The sequence below is a fragment of the Scophthalmus maximus genome, chromosome 20 (genome assembly GCF_022379125.1).
Source record: "Scophthalmus maximus strain ysfricsl-2021 chromosome 20, ASM2237912v1, whole genome shotgun sequence".
NCBI classification, from domain to species: Eukaryota; Metazoa; Chordata; class Actinopteri; order Pleuronectiformes; family Scophthalmidae; genus Scophthalmus; species Scophthalmus maximus.
Window position 1 is genome coordinate 12569256 of NC_061534.1, and position 15689 is coordinate 12584944.

A 15689-nucleotide genomic window follows, 5' to 3' on the forward strand; every position below is an offset into this window, starting at 1 on the left:
GTGGGGAAAAGAGACCACTAAATCATAAAATCGTATTTGAAACATTCAGGTGCTTGGGGAACTACAGGTTCAAAGAGACAACCCACAAATGTATTGGCTTTGGCAGCCCATGCAGCTGGACTGTACGTTTCTGAAGAAGGATTAGGAAGTTTAAACAACATAAAATACATTGGATATATTTTGTGTGCAACTGCTGAAAGAAATGAACAGCTCTCTATCACTTCTACATCTCCAATTTTGATCCTTTTTTTAAAAATTTGTGGACAATTATCTCGGTTACACTAAAACTCAGTCAGGTTAGAGAAACAGATATACCGTCTGTTGTGCTGTATTAATTCGAACATGTTAACAGAAAGTCTAAGCTCTGGGCAGGCTCTTTAAATCACAGTCTACGATGCATTTGTACGCATGTAATTATTACTGTTATGTGTGCTGTTCTGTCTCAATCCAGTATGTAGTGTATTTACGTGTTTACGAAACATCCCATAACTAAGAATTGGGTTAATGTGCTGATATGATCCACACTTCAGCTTCTCTCTAAAGGGGCTTAAGAAGGATGGGGCGTGTTTCTGAAACAGGAGCCCATAGTAGACAATGGATCACACATGAAATCATTATAATAACTTTAAAATGTTCAGTTTTGGGGGAAATTAGGATTATTTGACTTCTTTTCGAGAAGAGGCAAATAATCACTGCCATGTCTCGGGAGCGAGGGGCCAGGCATCCGTCACCTTATCTTGGCTCCGCTGCTCGTCTAAAGCTCAGTAATAAGCACCTTGCATCTAGTTCATATAATCAATGCAGAACGGTAATGTAAAAACCAACAGTTTGTGTTTTTAACCATTTCTTAATGAACTGCAGTGAATCCATTCGCCAAGATTTCAGGGAGTCGCTGCGTGGGGCTGTTGTGAGCCAAGTGCTGACAACAACCGCCAACTGCCGCTACGACCACAACTCTGGTGAGCTTTAATGTGCTGGTACTGTAGGCATATATTGGAACTTTTGAGAGGGCCAAACTTAGCTTTCCCCCCCCCCTAGTCTTCGAGGCTAATCTAAAATAATTGCCCCCTGGCTCTAGCTTACTTGACGCACCGACATGAGAGGGGGTGTCGACCTTCTCGTCTAACATTTTGCAAAGACAGCAGAAAAAAGCGTTTATTCCAAAGTGTGAAACTATTCCTTCAACAGCAGTCGTTTTCTGGAAATTATGCTTCATCAACCAGCTTATAGATTTAACAGCATAGTGAAACTACCACTATGATACTACTTCTCACATGCTTCATATATTTATGGCAGCAATCCACCTGCACAGCAGACAGTAAGCTGGGAGCACTCTGGTGTCCAGTTATTCCTGTACCGCTAATTAGCATTTTTATTAATAAACTGTAAGTGGAAAGTGCAGATCAATATGTTTTGGGCTGGCTAAAAGCCTTAAAACACTCCAAAGATAGCTCAAATAAATCACAGCCTTTGTTAAACTATAGTATCACAGTTTTACTGTACATTTTTGGATAAACAGTACAATGTACTTGATTTAAAATGAGATAAAAAGTTATTATTATGTCCGAATTGCTGCCGGGAACTGGGAGAATCGCTCTGTTTGCACAGCATAAGTGACAATAATTGACACTTCTTTTTTTTGTTCATTATGTTCTCATTTGTAGCTCTGTTTTTCTTCCAGCGTTTCTCTTTGCTTTCACCGACTTTCCTCAACAACAAACCAGCGGTGATCCTTGTAAGAGTTGGCGATCAGTAGGAATATGGAGTTTGCTCATGGTTTTAGTATTCTCTCTCCCGCTGTCTCCTTCATAGCGTGCATGATTATTTTTGCACGTTGCTTATTGTTTCTGGAGGAAGGTCATTCTTTGACCCCTGGGTGTGTGTGTGTGTGTATTTTTAGTTTCTCCAGAGCCATTTGATGTATCCCAGAAGCCCCACCCCCCACCGCCACCCACGCCAGCACCCAAGCCCCTCCCTGTATGTTGTGATCAGCAGATTTGGCAGACATACTCTGTGTATGTGTATGTGTCTGGTGGATGGATAGGGTCAGGAGGGTGTCAACCGCCCCTGCATTATACGGAGAGAATTTGGGGGTGGAAGCTTTGACAACCGCCAGGGGGGATGATGTCATGCGTGGGTCTCAGTTCGCATGTTTTCTGCACCGCTGGAGAGAACAGAGCTCCTGAGGATACATCTGGAAGTTTCCGAGGGGTGGAATCCGACACCGACATGTTCAATCGATGGATGAAAGGACGCACGAAGCGAGGAGCAGAGGATCGTTGTAGTCAGTGGTATAGGAGATGACGATTAAGATGAATGGAAGGAGGAAACAGTAGAGAGATGGATGGTGTTCTTGAGGGACAGAGGGATGGTAGGATGAATAAATGGAGAAGAGGAAGCAGAGTGAATAGTGAACAGGATTGAGGGAACAGGAAGTCCACTTGAAGTTGCTTCTACCTCGAACATACTTGTCTATCAAGAGAAAAAATGAAGAAATGGTGCCAACAACTCAAAGGAATGCAGCCTCTTCTGTTCTCCTCTGCGCCGGAGGCCACGAGCACGCCCACATCCGTGACCTCTTGTGTCCACTGCACACCCACACACTGCCCACGCCAAGAATAAAGCGCCGGCAGAGCAGACAGCCAAATGAGAAAATTAAGTCAGCGTCTGCAGAGCCGAGGCCTCTCGTGGTAACCATTCTGAGGCTGATTCGGGAGGAAAGTGAGGATGCTGTCGGAGCACAGGACGAGAAGAAAAAGCCTGAGGAATTGACGGTGGAGAAAAAAACAGCAGATAAAGATAGATGAGCAGAGGAATGTCTCCTGGCTGCCCACGGCCACGCCAGAGTATGAAGATACTCTCGCTTGCCAGTGGAGTCTGTTGTTAAACGTCAGCACATGGTGAAGGAAAAGGTCCAGGTCCCACCCAAAGCCCTTTGAAAAGTCAAACACCACTCCCTCATAAAAACGTGGATGTTTTTTAGTTTTTTTTACTTTTCGAAACGTAAGGTGTTCTCTTACCTTAATTGGGGATTTGTCTTTACGGTCTGTCTTGCATCAGCTGACACATGCGTCTTACCACGACCGATTGAGGTTGAGCGGCAGCGTTTCCTAATGACTCCGTTGCCCAGAGGTGCTGATTTGCGTTGAGCCTTAAAGCCGATTATAGCTGGTTAGACATGTTACAGATGAGCAGATGCCAGTCGGGTGTGTGTTTTTTTACTGCTTGCTGAACGGGACTTTGAAGTCCACAGGTGCTGACTTGGGGTCATTTTTTCATAGGTGGTTTGACGCCTCACAGGCCACACAGGTGCTGCCCTCTGCCTTGGCTGTATTTGACTTTTGTTCCCCGGCTAGATGCGTTGCAGGGTTGTCGAAACGGAGAAGTTTTGGGCGGCGGGGTTTTGCTCCGGACTGGTGTGGCTGATATACAGCCAGGACCGATCAGGACCACGTGGACCTCGACTGAAAAGACCTATTACTCTCAAGGCTGTGATATTTGATACGGGGAGAAATACCTGGTCAACAAAAATGAAATTCTTCTTACATCAAACAGTGACACACATGGACTGTATTGTATTTGCCAGTCTGACACAACGTCTGGAGTCGAGCAGCGGCACATTAGCAGAGCGACAGCTGCGGATTCAGGCCTCTGTCTGAGTCATCGCGGGATAAGTTCAGGTGCAGCTTTGATTGTGGGTCTCCCGTGTTTTGTCCCGGCGGCGCGCCGAGCTCGGTTTACAACAGAAGAAAATAGACGGACAGCATTAAAACTAGGCTCTGGTTCGCATTTACAAGCGTAAAGCACGCGTGAAACATGAGCCGTTACGTGGCCGTGTGTTGACAGCTGGATTGTTTAAACTGCAGCGGCTAAAATACACCGAGGCAGCTGCTAACAAACACTGTTACTGTGATTAGTTGATTAATTGGTATGTCAAATGACAAAATAATAATGGAGGACAAGTTTGGGTGGATTGGACAACGGATTGAGTCATTTAACAAATGGAAATGTGTTGGTCGGAGAAAACAATTGGAAGACATAATCTCTGGACGGACATTTTTTGCCATCATCTGACGTTTTACAGACTAATGGATTCAATTAAAAAAAATTAAAAGGATCAAACTACTGGAAATAATCATTAATGCAAGCCCTGAACTCTTCTTTTTACTCTCGGATCATTTTGTAATGTAACAAGACTCTTGTCTGCGGCCGTGCCAGCAGTTCTGTGAGGCAGTTCTTGGGCACAGTGCTCTAACAGATGATAGGATATTTTCCGGGTTGGACCAACACAGAGCCCTGCTGCTCGCTCCCCATGTGTAAAGCAGTACGATCTGAACCGTCCGGACAGTGATCGACAGCTTTATTTGCCAATTCCTCAGAGGCTCGTGAGGCCATTTCCATCCACAAGGGGACAAGCCCACTTATTGGTTTTCCAGGGCAGATGTTCATGAAGAGAAAAAAAACGCCAGTTACATAACTCACTGGTTTTGATTTAAACAGAACAGAAACAGGAGATGGCAAATACAGCGAAATGAGACGGGTGTACACAAGAGACGTGTGCCAAGACGGAGGCACCCCTGCATGATTTACAGCTCAGGCCGGCGTGACTGTGAACTGAACTTGAGCCTTGAGCCCAGTCATTGACAAATGAAAAAGGCTTGGTTGGCCCGACGCCATCTTAAATCAGCTAAATTAGATGTGTGTCAATGTGTGTGTGTGTGTGTGTGTGTGCGTGCGTGTGTGGATTTTCAGGGGACGTCTATAATCATGTTAATAAGAATAGGAAATGGAGCTTCTCTGAGGGATGGAGAGGGGGTCACAGAGGAAGTAGAGGAATGAATGAGGGAGGAACCGAGGGGATAATATTTCCTGGCTGGGATTCCAGTGTATGACTCTGCATGCAGCTCTGGTCCTCGCCCTGTTTCTCTCTCCTGTGTCTTTCCCTCTTCACCAGAGGGGAATTTGAAAAGTGTAATCTAATATGAAATCTATGTGATCAACACGTAAACAGGACTGGATGATGACTGGGCAGCGGTCTGTTTTTATATCTCCGCTGTTTACGAGACAGCAGTGAGAAGGGACCATAACGCACCTAATCACACCTAATTTGCGCATCTACGCCTCTCTGAGTCAAGGTTTGGGCCTGCATGATCCGATATGGTGATGTCAGCACAGATGGCTGTTTGAGTCTGTACTCTACCAAGCGTGTCCTCGTAACATAGCCGCGGCCCCAAACGAATTCTGTGAGCTCATTTCATTTCATTTCTCTGCTCGACTCAGTCTGGATCCCCTCCATTGGGACGTGATTTCCCTCCGGCAGAAAACTTGACGGTCCAGTCACAATCTGATAATGGGCGGGGTTCATACCGTTAAACTGATGAACGAGCATTTGACTCAAAGTACCCGAAATATTCAAATTCCTCCCACAAAAACGGCAACACTCGTTCACAGAGACATTGTGTAATCATCATTACAGATGTCTCCTCTCCGCTCTAGTCTGTCAAACAAACGTCACATGACTCGTTGCTCTCACTGGTTGTAGGTCTATCCAATTGTGTCCGGACGCCTTTTGGTCTGCGTCCGTTGGTAACACACCATGGAAATCAAAAATGAATGGAGAGGTCTCAGAATAATACGCATTTGAGTATTAGTCTGGCTAAGCCAGGGTACTTATAACATGGACAAGACGATACAACACATATTCAGCAGTATACGATCTTAGTCAGTTTGGTCTTAGTCATTAAAGCATATGTGTTTTCGGACAGTATGCCGTTCTGAAACATTCTGAAATGTTCCAGTCGGGACCAAAGTGGTGGAAGAACTGACTGAACGACCAGCATCAGTTTCTCCTCAGCTCCACCACCAGCGTGACTACAGTCTCCACACAGACAGTCCAGACTCCAACTGGTGTATTTCATTTTGTTTGGGTCAGACACATTGACTACAAAGCGTTGTCATCATCAAAAGAACAAATAGCCGCCTCTTTTATTTGTGTCTCCGTGCATGTGGTCTGCGTCTAAACGGCCTTTGTTGTAATCCCACTGTTCCTCTCCTCCTCTGCACTCCCTCACACGTCCGGAAAATCGAATAAATTACACTGGAGGAATTCCCTGGCACAGTACGTATAAAGAGTGGCATTGTGGTGCAGGCATAATGAGACATGGATGGATTTATATAGAGCCTCTGTGATATACTCGGCTCAGTGACAGACGGACGCAGACTGTGCAGAGGGCAGAGAAGAAAACCATTGTCCTGCAGGTCGGACTGGACTCTGACCTGAGTGCTTCACATTGATGTTTGAAATTCCTCGACTGTCCTCCAGAAAGAGCCTGTGTGTGTGTGTGTGTGTGTGTGTGTGTGTGTGTGTGTGTGTGTGTGTGTGTGTGTGTGTGTGTGTGTGTGTGTGTGTGTGTGTTTGTGTGTGTGAGAGAGAGATATTGTTTACCCCTCATCTTCGTATACCATCTCTATATATGGTATGTTGCTGAATAGTTTTGATACTATTTTAATTTTGAGCTATTATTATTATTATTATTGCTGTTCTGTTATTAAATCTGCTTATATTTCATTTCCGAGTTGCGTCTCAAATGTCTTATAAATGTTTATTGAGAGTGTTTGTTGGTGCTGACCTTCCGCCCAATAACAAAGCTTTCCCTTGTGGGATAATTAATACGCAAGGATTGCATTATTTACTCATCGGATCCATCAGATTATTTAATCTGACCTCACGCTGGAGAGCAGCACAGTTGATTTAAGTGCCTCGATGAGTTTATTCTTTTTATTAAACAACAGTCTTCGGCGCCCTTTTCTTTCCCCTCCTCCCCTTGCAGTGCTGTTGGCGTGCGTGATGTCCTTCAACGTCGACCAGAAGAACAGTTTGTCATTCAGCGGCCCACTGGAGGACATGTTCGGCTACACTGTCCAGCAGTTTGAGAACAGCGAGGGAAAATGGTAAGTGCCATTAGCTGGACCTATTGAGGAAATGAGGGGAAGGGCTATCCAGAGACAAAACGTCCATCGTCCTTCCCCACTGCAGAATTTCCCTTCGTGAAAATCACAGATGCAAACTGAAACACACTCATAAATATGATCGCAATTTCACATGGTCGGTTGGACCTTGTACTCTCTCCACAAAACGTCCAACATGGGGCATGTCAGAAATGAGTGAGGTCAGACTGATTTAACGGAGGCAGCACCACAGGCACAATGAATTACAAATCTATTCAAAATAATTTGTGGCCAATTTTGTAGAGGCAACTGACAACTTTCGCACCCCTAGTTCCAGGTGGTATTATTGTTTGGCAACTGCCGTAAAGACACTAGCAAGGCGCTTGTAAGGATGCAGGTACTTTTCCTTTGTAGCGCCTGAGAAAGTTGTTAACACCACTTTGGAGATAACGTAGGCCGAGAAAAATTTTTCTACACTGAAGCTCCTACTTTGTTTCCAGCTCACTCCATGGACTGAACGCTAACTCTGATGTTCCCTCAGGATTGCATTACTTATTGGGTCTCTTTTTTCTATCGCTCTCCTTCTTCACCTGCTTCTGTTCCACCGTCTGCCATCTCCATCACTGGGGATAGTTACCAGGACAAAGCTATTCTCTTCCTTTTTTCGGTTTTGCGATGGGTGACGCAGTTCCTCTGTGCCGTAATGCGAAAGTCGCGTCCGAGTGGCCGAGAGAATAACGAGGCTTTTTTCTGTCGCCATGACACTGTGCAATCAGTTTTAACTTCATGATGACAAGCCTAAGCCAAAAAGTTATTTCTATTTCCGTTTTTAGTTGTTAAGGAGATTTTTCTCATGTCCCTTTCATCCCTGTGTGTAGTGTCCTCAGCTGTTTTTCTCAATGCACCAATTCCTATCCAAGAGTAGTGGATGAAAACAAAGTCATTATCAGTTTATTGTTCTGATTTTATAACTTGGAGATAAATGCGTCTAGCGAGCAATATTTCTGCTTCATAATTATTCATTTTCTTTATCAGTAAAACCTCCCAAGTTGTTTAAGAGAGGTTTGGCCAAAATAGTTCCTGCTAGAGAATATTTTATTATACTTAGACAAGTACTCAAATCAGTTTCATTGGACTCCACACCAATCACAAACGCTGAAAACCCTAATTCACCTGAAAAACTGAGTGAGGGGGAAGGACACCAGATGCTGCTGTAATGAGGCCTTTACTATTCAAGCTGTTAAACATAAACTGCCCACCAGAGTATCCACACACTCAGCCTGTAAACACACTGAAACCAAGCATGTGTGGCTAAATCAGTCTGGGAACACATTTCTTTCTTTTTACAAACCTTGTTAAAAGTCATTAGCGTGGGGTTAATGGCTCGGTGTCTCTCTCCTTCAGTTCCCCCACTCTGTACTCCGCCGTTTGCTTCTCTCCGACCTGTGGCATTTCTCTTTCCTTCACGTCCGTACCTGGTGCCGTTCTGCAGTGACGATCTTATCGAGCTCGTGCGAGACCAGGTACCGTAATTCACTCGCCGCTAATCAGTCGAACCAGTTGAGGCCGAGCCTGCGCGCCGCTCACTGAGAGCTCTTTGGCTCTGTAGCACCTCCAGATAGCACAATTTTGTTCCCGTTCAGGGAAAAGTATCAAGCGAAGAGGTCTGCGTGATAAGGGCCCTGGCCTGTAAGCTGCTGGGAATCGACATGGGCAAAGAGAGCGGAGGGAGGAGATCAGAGGTCTCGAGGAGGGGAAGAGAGCTGTTGAAAGACGCGGAAAGGAGATACAAACACTTTCTGGAAAAATGAGGAGCGCAGGGGAGGCACTGGAATTAGAGGTCTTGCTCTCTGTTGCCCTCAGTGTGTCCATGGAAAAGGATAATTGTGAGGTGATATAACACAAAGGTTGCTGCTGACAGTTGACCGAGCCGAGAGTGCGTTGTTGTTCCACTCTGTGTCTCGCTTCTGATGACCAGGGCCCATTAGAGTGGAGGAATGTTAATGGGCCTGAATGTTTAAGTGAGAGCAGATTGCTGACTCGTTCTAGCATCATCTGACTTCAGAGTTATGTAACTCGCGCATGGACATGGACATGGACATGGACATGAAACACAAGGCGGTCATGCAGTGTCACGCACCGAGCATTCTGTACATGTGCCGTACAGACCCATAGACACAGCACACATCTGCAGACATCTGCAACTTATCATGCAATAGTATGTGACGAGGTGAAAATCATGATTTTTTCTATTTCAGTGTTATACCATAGTGCCAGGGTGATAATAAAGTGCGACAGCCACAGATTTAATTTTGGCCACAGATTTATTAGCCAATCTGAACCCGTGGTTTCTGTTTCATTTAACTGTGTACGTATAATTAAATCTAAACTGGTGTAAGTCACTGCCTCCGACCTGCCAGCTCTCAATTTCTACAATAATATTCCAATTGCACTCGTTATCATGATTGTGAAACTGTGATGCAGTTGCTTGGTTGTTGTTTTTATCAATATTTCCTTCTTTCTTTTATTTTCAGGGTTCTTATTGGATCCCCGCTGTCGGGCCAGCCTGCGAAACGAACGGGAGATGTCTACAAATGTCCTGTGGGGAAGGAGGACAACAAATGTATCAAACTGGACCTGCCTGGTAAGAATACTGTGTGTGTGTGTCTGTGTGTGTGTGTGTGTGTGTGTCTGTGTGTGTGTGTGTGTGTTTGTGTGTGTGTGTGTGTGTGTGTGTGTGTGTCTTATTATAGGCAATATAGTTCAGAAATACAGCTAATATTGTATTTTTATCTGTACTACAAAGACTACTAAAGCAACTATTTTTGGCTGCATATGGCCACAACAACCTCCACCAATAAGAAGAAAAAAAATATTATTACTGTTTACTTTCTCTGGGTGTGTAGTATCATTTGGAAGTGAGCATATCAACATTTTTATCTCTTCTCTTTTCTCTTCTCTCATCTGGATTTTAGCAGGTGCACATTTCAAGGACCAGTAACAGAAATTTTAATGAGCAAGTGAGTGAGTGAAGAGAAAAAAATATCACTTTGAAAAAATTGCTGTGTGCGCTTCAGTAAGGACGACTAGCACAAGTGTGTAGAACTATTGTGAAATCGTAGCGCTGTGTAGTGCAATTGTGCTGCTGTGTGCGTTTAAGCCCAGTGTATATCTGACTGGGTCTCCCGGGGAGGAAGTGAGGCCCATCAGAACAGGAAGACAGTAAATAAACAAGGTTTTACTTTTTCATCCTTCCTATTATATCTTAATTAAATAGATAAACACAATTATCTCCCGGTCAGCGGCCGTCGGCAAAGTCTGTACGAGTATTTGTCTTGTGTGTCGACACAAGAGGGGGGGGGGACTAAGAGTTAATGTGAATGATATATCTGCACACTGACTCTCAGCTCAGGGATTATTACTTTTTAACACAGCTGTTTACGCCTAGGGATTATCAAAGTAACAAGATTTGCAGTTCTCGCGGAAAATGATTGGCTTTAAGTGATGATAATGTACGGGAACAGCTGGAGGAGGATACTCCCCCACTCACCAGTGCGCTTTACAGTGTAAAGTGCCTTGAGTTAAATGTATGTGAGGATTGGAGTGTGCTGTATTTGTGCTGGAGTGTGCTGTATTTGTTTTATCTTGGACTAGTCAGACAGACAAAAGCCTAAATCTGCCAATCTCAGATTTAGTCTGGAGAACATCCACTGGAAATCGATTTCGACCGGCAGTCGGAGCCACGCAGGCCACTTTTAGCAAACAACTGGGAATGGTTTACACAATGACAACAACAGGGCTGTATTTTCAATTTTGAGTCAAACTAGGCATGACTCAGTAACTGCAACTTGATTCAGGAACCAATTTTCTTGGGATGTTTAAAGTGATATCTCTCGAAAATCCCTGAAGGAGCATGAGGCGAACCCGGTGCACCAGAGCAGGATGTTGGTGTTCCGAAGAAAGGAAAAGGTCTGATGCCTTCAGAGTAGTTTCAATGTATGCCCACTGACAACGCCCTATAGTCTCACATTACCAAATATGTCTGCTCGCTAAGTCTGCACTATTGCAGTACAGGAGAGCGATGCCAAACCCATAATGAGGGGAACTTAAATTTGTGTGGTTATTGTGTTGTAATTTTTTAATCACAGTTCCATCCGACCCATAAAACTGAAAGGTGGTTATGCCAGGACTGTTATGTGTTATGAAGTGCTGGCAAGATGGTCTGCTAAACATTATTGTGCTCTGTTTATATTCTAGTTTGGAGATTTCCATACAACTTCAGAATGTCAAATTCAGACTGTAAGCCTTACAAACTGGAGAGCTAGTGCCTGTTTTCTAGGTTACCCAACCTAGAAATTGTGATATTGTGATTTTAAGATACCAGATAAATATATGAGATACACAAAACCAAAGTATTATAGTTTACAGTATAGTACTGTAGAACATGATCTTGGTCAAATCTGATGTAGAAAAACATTGGAGTTCATATCTACTCACTGGTGAAAGACTGGTATATTTACAAAGTGGCATTTGACCTGTATCATCGTTTGACTTCTGTGAGGTCATTCCACACCAAGGGGGATTGTGCGATCAGTGTGATTTGCTCTGATAGTTATCCGGAGTCACAGTTCACTGAGGACAAGGGCGCTATTCTCTTCTGCAGCACCACAAAGCTGCCTTCACTTCCTTGTGGACGCATCATAAGGTGCAAGATCTTGGTTCATGTCACTCATGTCCTAAGATTACCAAGGAAGAGGTTGCGAACCCACTTCTCTCTGCTTTAATAAAATGTGTGTTACAATGATACAAAGATCGTTTTATTCTTCTGGTCAGCAGAATGTCATCGACAGCCCAAATAGTGCTCTCTCCTTCTGTAGTTGTTTACATGCAGTCAGGAAATAGAGGAAGGATACGAGGGGAAAGCAGGCTTCTGTGCCCACACGGAGATGCAGCAAAGACTGCTAACTACTTACAGTTCTGTCGCTTGTCTGTTTGAAGAGCACATACCAAAGTCATAACTGGCTGCTAATTAAAATCAGAAATGGCTTTTCATCAAAATGAACCCACAGGGGATTGGTAAAGAGCTTGATTCAACATTTAAAATGCAATCTGAATGCGTTTGTGAGAATCTGTGGATCCCTCAGGGGGAAAGGAGCAAGTCAGATCCAAGGCATTCCCAGGCTGAAGCAATAGTTTGTCATAACACCATAATTTTATCCAAATGTTGTGATTGCTTAATGATTCAATTCCTCCACTTGTCCTCTTTACGCCAACGGGGAGATTTATCATATAAACACTTTGTTGTGTAGTCTGTGAGGGACATTATGGTAAAGTGAAAACTACGAGAAGCTATATTTAACCTGGTTATATAACATCTTCTGGAAGTGGACAGAAGTACGGACAGAGCTTTGGGGTGCTCTCTTCCTGTGGGAAAATAAAGAAGAGGAATTCATCCAGCTGTTCGAGCTGCTCCTTGTTTGTCCCACTCTGTTTATTCATCCATATTCTTTTTCTTTCTTCAGAAAACACAACTGTTCCCAACTTACATGAAGTCAAGGAGAACATGACCATGGGAACCACATTGGTGACCAATCCCAACGGAGGATTTCTGGTAAGGAGGAAGTTGCTCTTTATAGTATTGGAAAGTGCTCTACAGTATATTTTCCATACCAAACACAAAAAGAGGACTTGACTTTACATATTTTTTCTGCAAGAAATGGGGCATCAAGTATATGTTCCCTTGGCCTTTGGACTGTATGGGAACAGGCCATGTTTCCCAGTGCAGGTTCATGTCCTGGGAATGTAACAGGATACCGTAAATCAAGTGTATAAATGCAGAAATGTATGTTGGACATGGCAAAGCCCGTTATGTTTCATGGTAATAAATTCCAGTAAAACCTTATGAGTAAGAGATTTGCAGGGTGTGAAAATTACAGAAACAATAGACAAAAGGCCAATAAATATATATATATTTTTTACAACCTATTGGGAGAAAGAAATATATAGTGTTGGACTGAGAGGGCAGATTCTGCAGCTACAAATGTAACAAATGTATGTGGTGAACACGAGTGTGAATGTAACTCTTCAACAGTACGCCTGTGTTTACATACTGTAATTCAACACACTTCGGAGTTTACACAAAACATCTCACAATTCTGATTTCAGCCGACCCAGATCAGACTTTGCATGAATAATGAATACATTGTTCCTGTCAACATAATGTAATTACCGACCAGGTTATGTATGTGTTTCAGGTTTACCATATGTTTTACATTAAGACGTTAAAATAGCTTTATGGATAGAAATCTGTCTGTTGTTTGGTTAGTTCACCACGTTGGTCCAGACTGAGTTAGCTCAACATGATGGATTGGCATTGCATTATTCAAAGACATCCATGGTCCTCACGACCACCGGTGTCACATTTTGTGGTTTTTAATGAAATGTCTCAAAAACTATTGAATGGATTGCAATAAAACTTATTGCGGACATTCATTGCTGCCGAGAGGATGAGTCCTAATAACATCTGTAATCATCTTTTCATGTAACATCATTATCAAGTGCACATTTGTACAAAGAACTGTTAAACTAAAACCATCCCGTCAGCCTTATAATTTCTAACTTCTTGGCTAAAACGTTGGCGCGCTCGCGCTTGTTAATTCATAACAATAAAACAGTGGTGAGTGTTGAGAAACTCTTTAGAGGAGTCTTCTCAGGCAACAGGCAAGGTCATCTTATCGATGGCAAGCCGAAACAATCATTGAGCAGCTGAAGTCTCTCCCGAGGTGTCATAGTCGAGGGGGGAGATGACGACATTACTCAAAGCTAAATACAACTACAGAGACCGGTGATGGGCAGACGGTCTTGGGACGTGATACACTGTGAACCTGTTGATCTGTGTAGCGAACCGGATGTCTCCTCAATATTGAGCTCTTATAATAAATACTTCTGCTTAAGACATCCACAGTTTCCTTCTTCCTGAATCACCATCCACCACATCAATTATTCCATTTCAGCTGGCGTCACGAACAAGATCTGAATTATTCCATTTCAGTGAGCATTTAAACATAGCGAATTACACATATAAGCATTGTCATTGTGAACATTTAAGCATGCCAGCATTTGGCTCAAAGCGCTGCTGTGCCTAAATTCAGCGTCGCAGAGCTGCCATCTTCATTGGAGACTTGTTCTTGTGCAACACCATCATCCCGTCTAATGCATTGAGTTCGCGGAGCACGCAGGGAAATCCAAGGAAATGAGGCTGAACGATTAATAGACGTTATTCAATTTTCCACTTACTTTATGTAATTTCAAAACCCTGCTTCCTCGCAGGCTCACTCTCTCTCTCCTTGTCCCACTTTTCGCTCGTTCTCTTTTAGAGAAGTTAAGTCTAAGGGATCTATGGTGGTTTTTAATAGTCTCCTCGTGTTATCCTCGGTTTGAGTAGTTCTTTCCTCTCGGTTTCTGTCTCCCATTGGCCTTCTCACCCATGACCTCATACTGGTGGAAACCTAACCAGTCACAGCCCACAAGTTTTACTTTCTCAAGCAACCAGAGTGTGTTTGTGTGTGTGTCCTGTCTCCACAGGCGTGTGGTCCTCAGTACGGCTACATGTGCGGCCAGCAGCAGTACATCTCGGGAGTTTGTGCCAACGTCAGCTCCTCCTTCCAGATCCTCAACTCTGTGGCACCGGCCGTGCAAGGTACGCAGCCTGACAAAATAAGACAAAGCAGAATCGCACAGGACGTGACGCCGTCTCCACAAATGGCCTGTCGGGGATAATAGATTATAATCTCCTCTAAGCAGTAGTACCACCCAAGACCCTGACATCAAACTCGCCCTCCCTACGCAAAGAGGGAGATTAGAGCGTTCTTCTTTATGTAAACTTTACGTCTGCGACCCCTTCCCGCTCTCGCCCAGCCTTTCTGCTGTGTCGTATGCCCAAGTTAGGAGACAGTTTGCTGGGCCTGCACTCTGTTTCCCGGGAAGGAAACAACGTATGAAGAACCACAGTAAACAGTCACTTTCTCTTTCTGTATCTTTCTCGTTCTTTCAGCGTCACTTTCTCTGGCATTCCCTCAAAAGAACCAAGCACATACACAGCCGGATGACATATAGTGCCGCAAAAAGCCATTAAAATGTCAACTCCAGAATGTTTTATCATAAACTGATCTTATCAATACTTTAAATAAAGAAAAGTGAAGAACTGACAGATTCTTTTGCCTTTCCTCAGGTGACACGTCACAGATGCTTTATTAGGTCTCTGCATGAAGGTTTAAAGTCAAATTTAAAACCACTGTTCATCAGAACAGTTCTCCAGGACCCTTTGGTTAATAATGAACTTGGCATGTTCTACCTTTCATCACTTTGAGCCTCATTAACGGAATGAATTACATTGGATTGAAAAACTTGAACGTCTCCCACTGGTCAATTTCGAACTTGTAGCTTCAGATGCATCGAGCGATGTCTGTGATTATCTCTGAGTCTCTCTGTGTATTTGTTTTTAGTCTAGCTTTTTTTCCTTGTCCTCTCTGCTGAACACAGGCCTCTGTTGCAGAAGACGCCTTGATCTAAATCAGATTACCTGATTAAATAAAGGTTACACATGTGGTTAATGACAAAAATAGTCTATAGTTGGCTCATTATTAGGAGGCTATGGGATCAGTGGTAGAGACATGCAACTTCAGTTTTATTTCAGTGTAAACGATGTGATACCTCATATGTCTTGACCTTGCATCATTATC

General features: G+C 43.7%; 1 protein-coding gene across 1 annotated transcript in view; it reads left to right on the top strand.

Annotated features, from left to right (window-relative positions):
• Nucleotides 1–15689, top strand: part of itga1 (integrin, alpha 1) — a 48062-nt gene that overhangs the window by 12020 nt on the left and 20353 nt on the right. Inside the window, exons 2-5 of the mRNA XM_035607884.2 lie at nt 6831–6951; nt 9483–9592; nt 12471–12559; nt 14533–14647. Coding sequence (XP_035463777.1) covers nt 6831–6951; nt 9483–9592; nt 12471–12559; nt 14533–14647 — 435 coding nt within the window. The remainder of the gene's footprint in view (nt 1–6830; nt 6952–9482; nt 9593–12470; nt 12560–14532; nt 14648–15689) is intronic.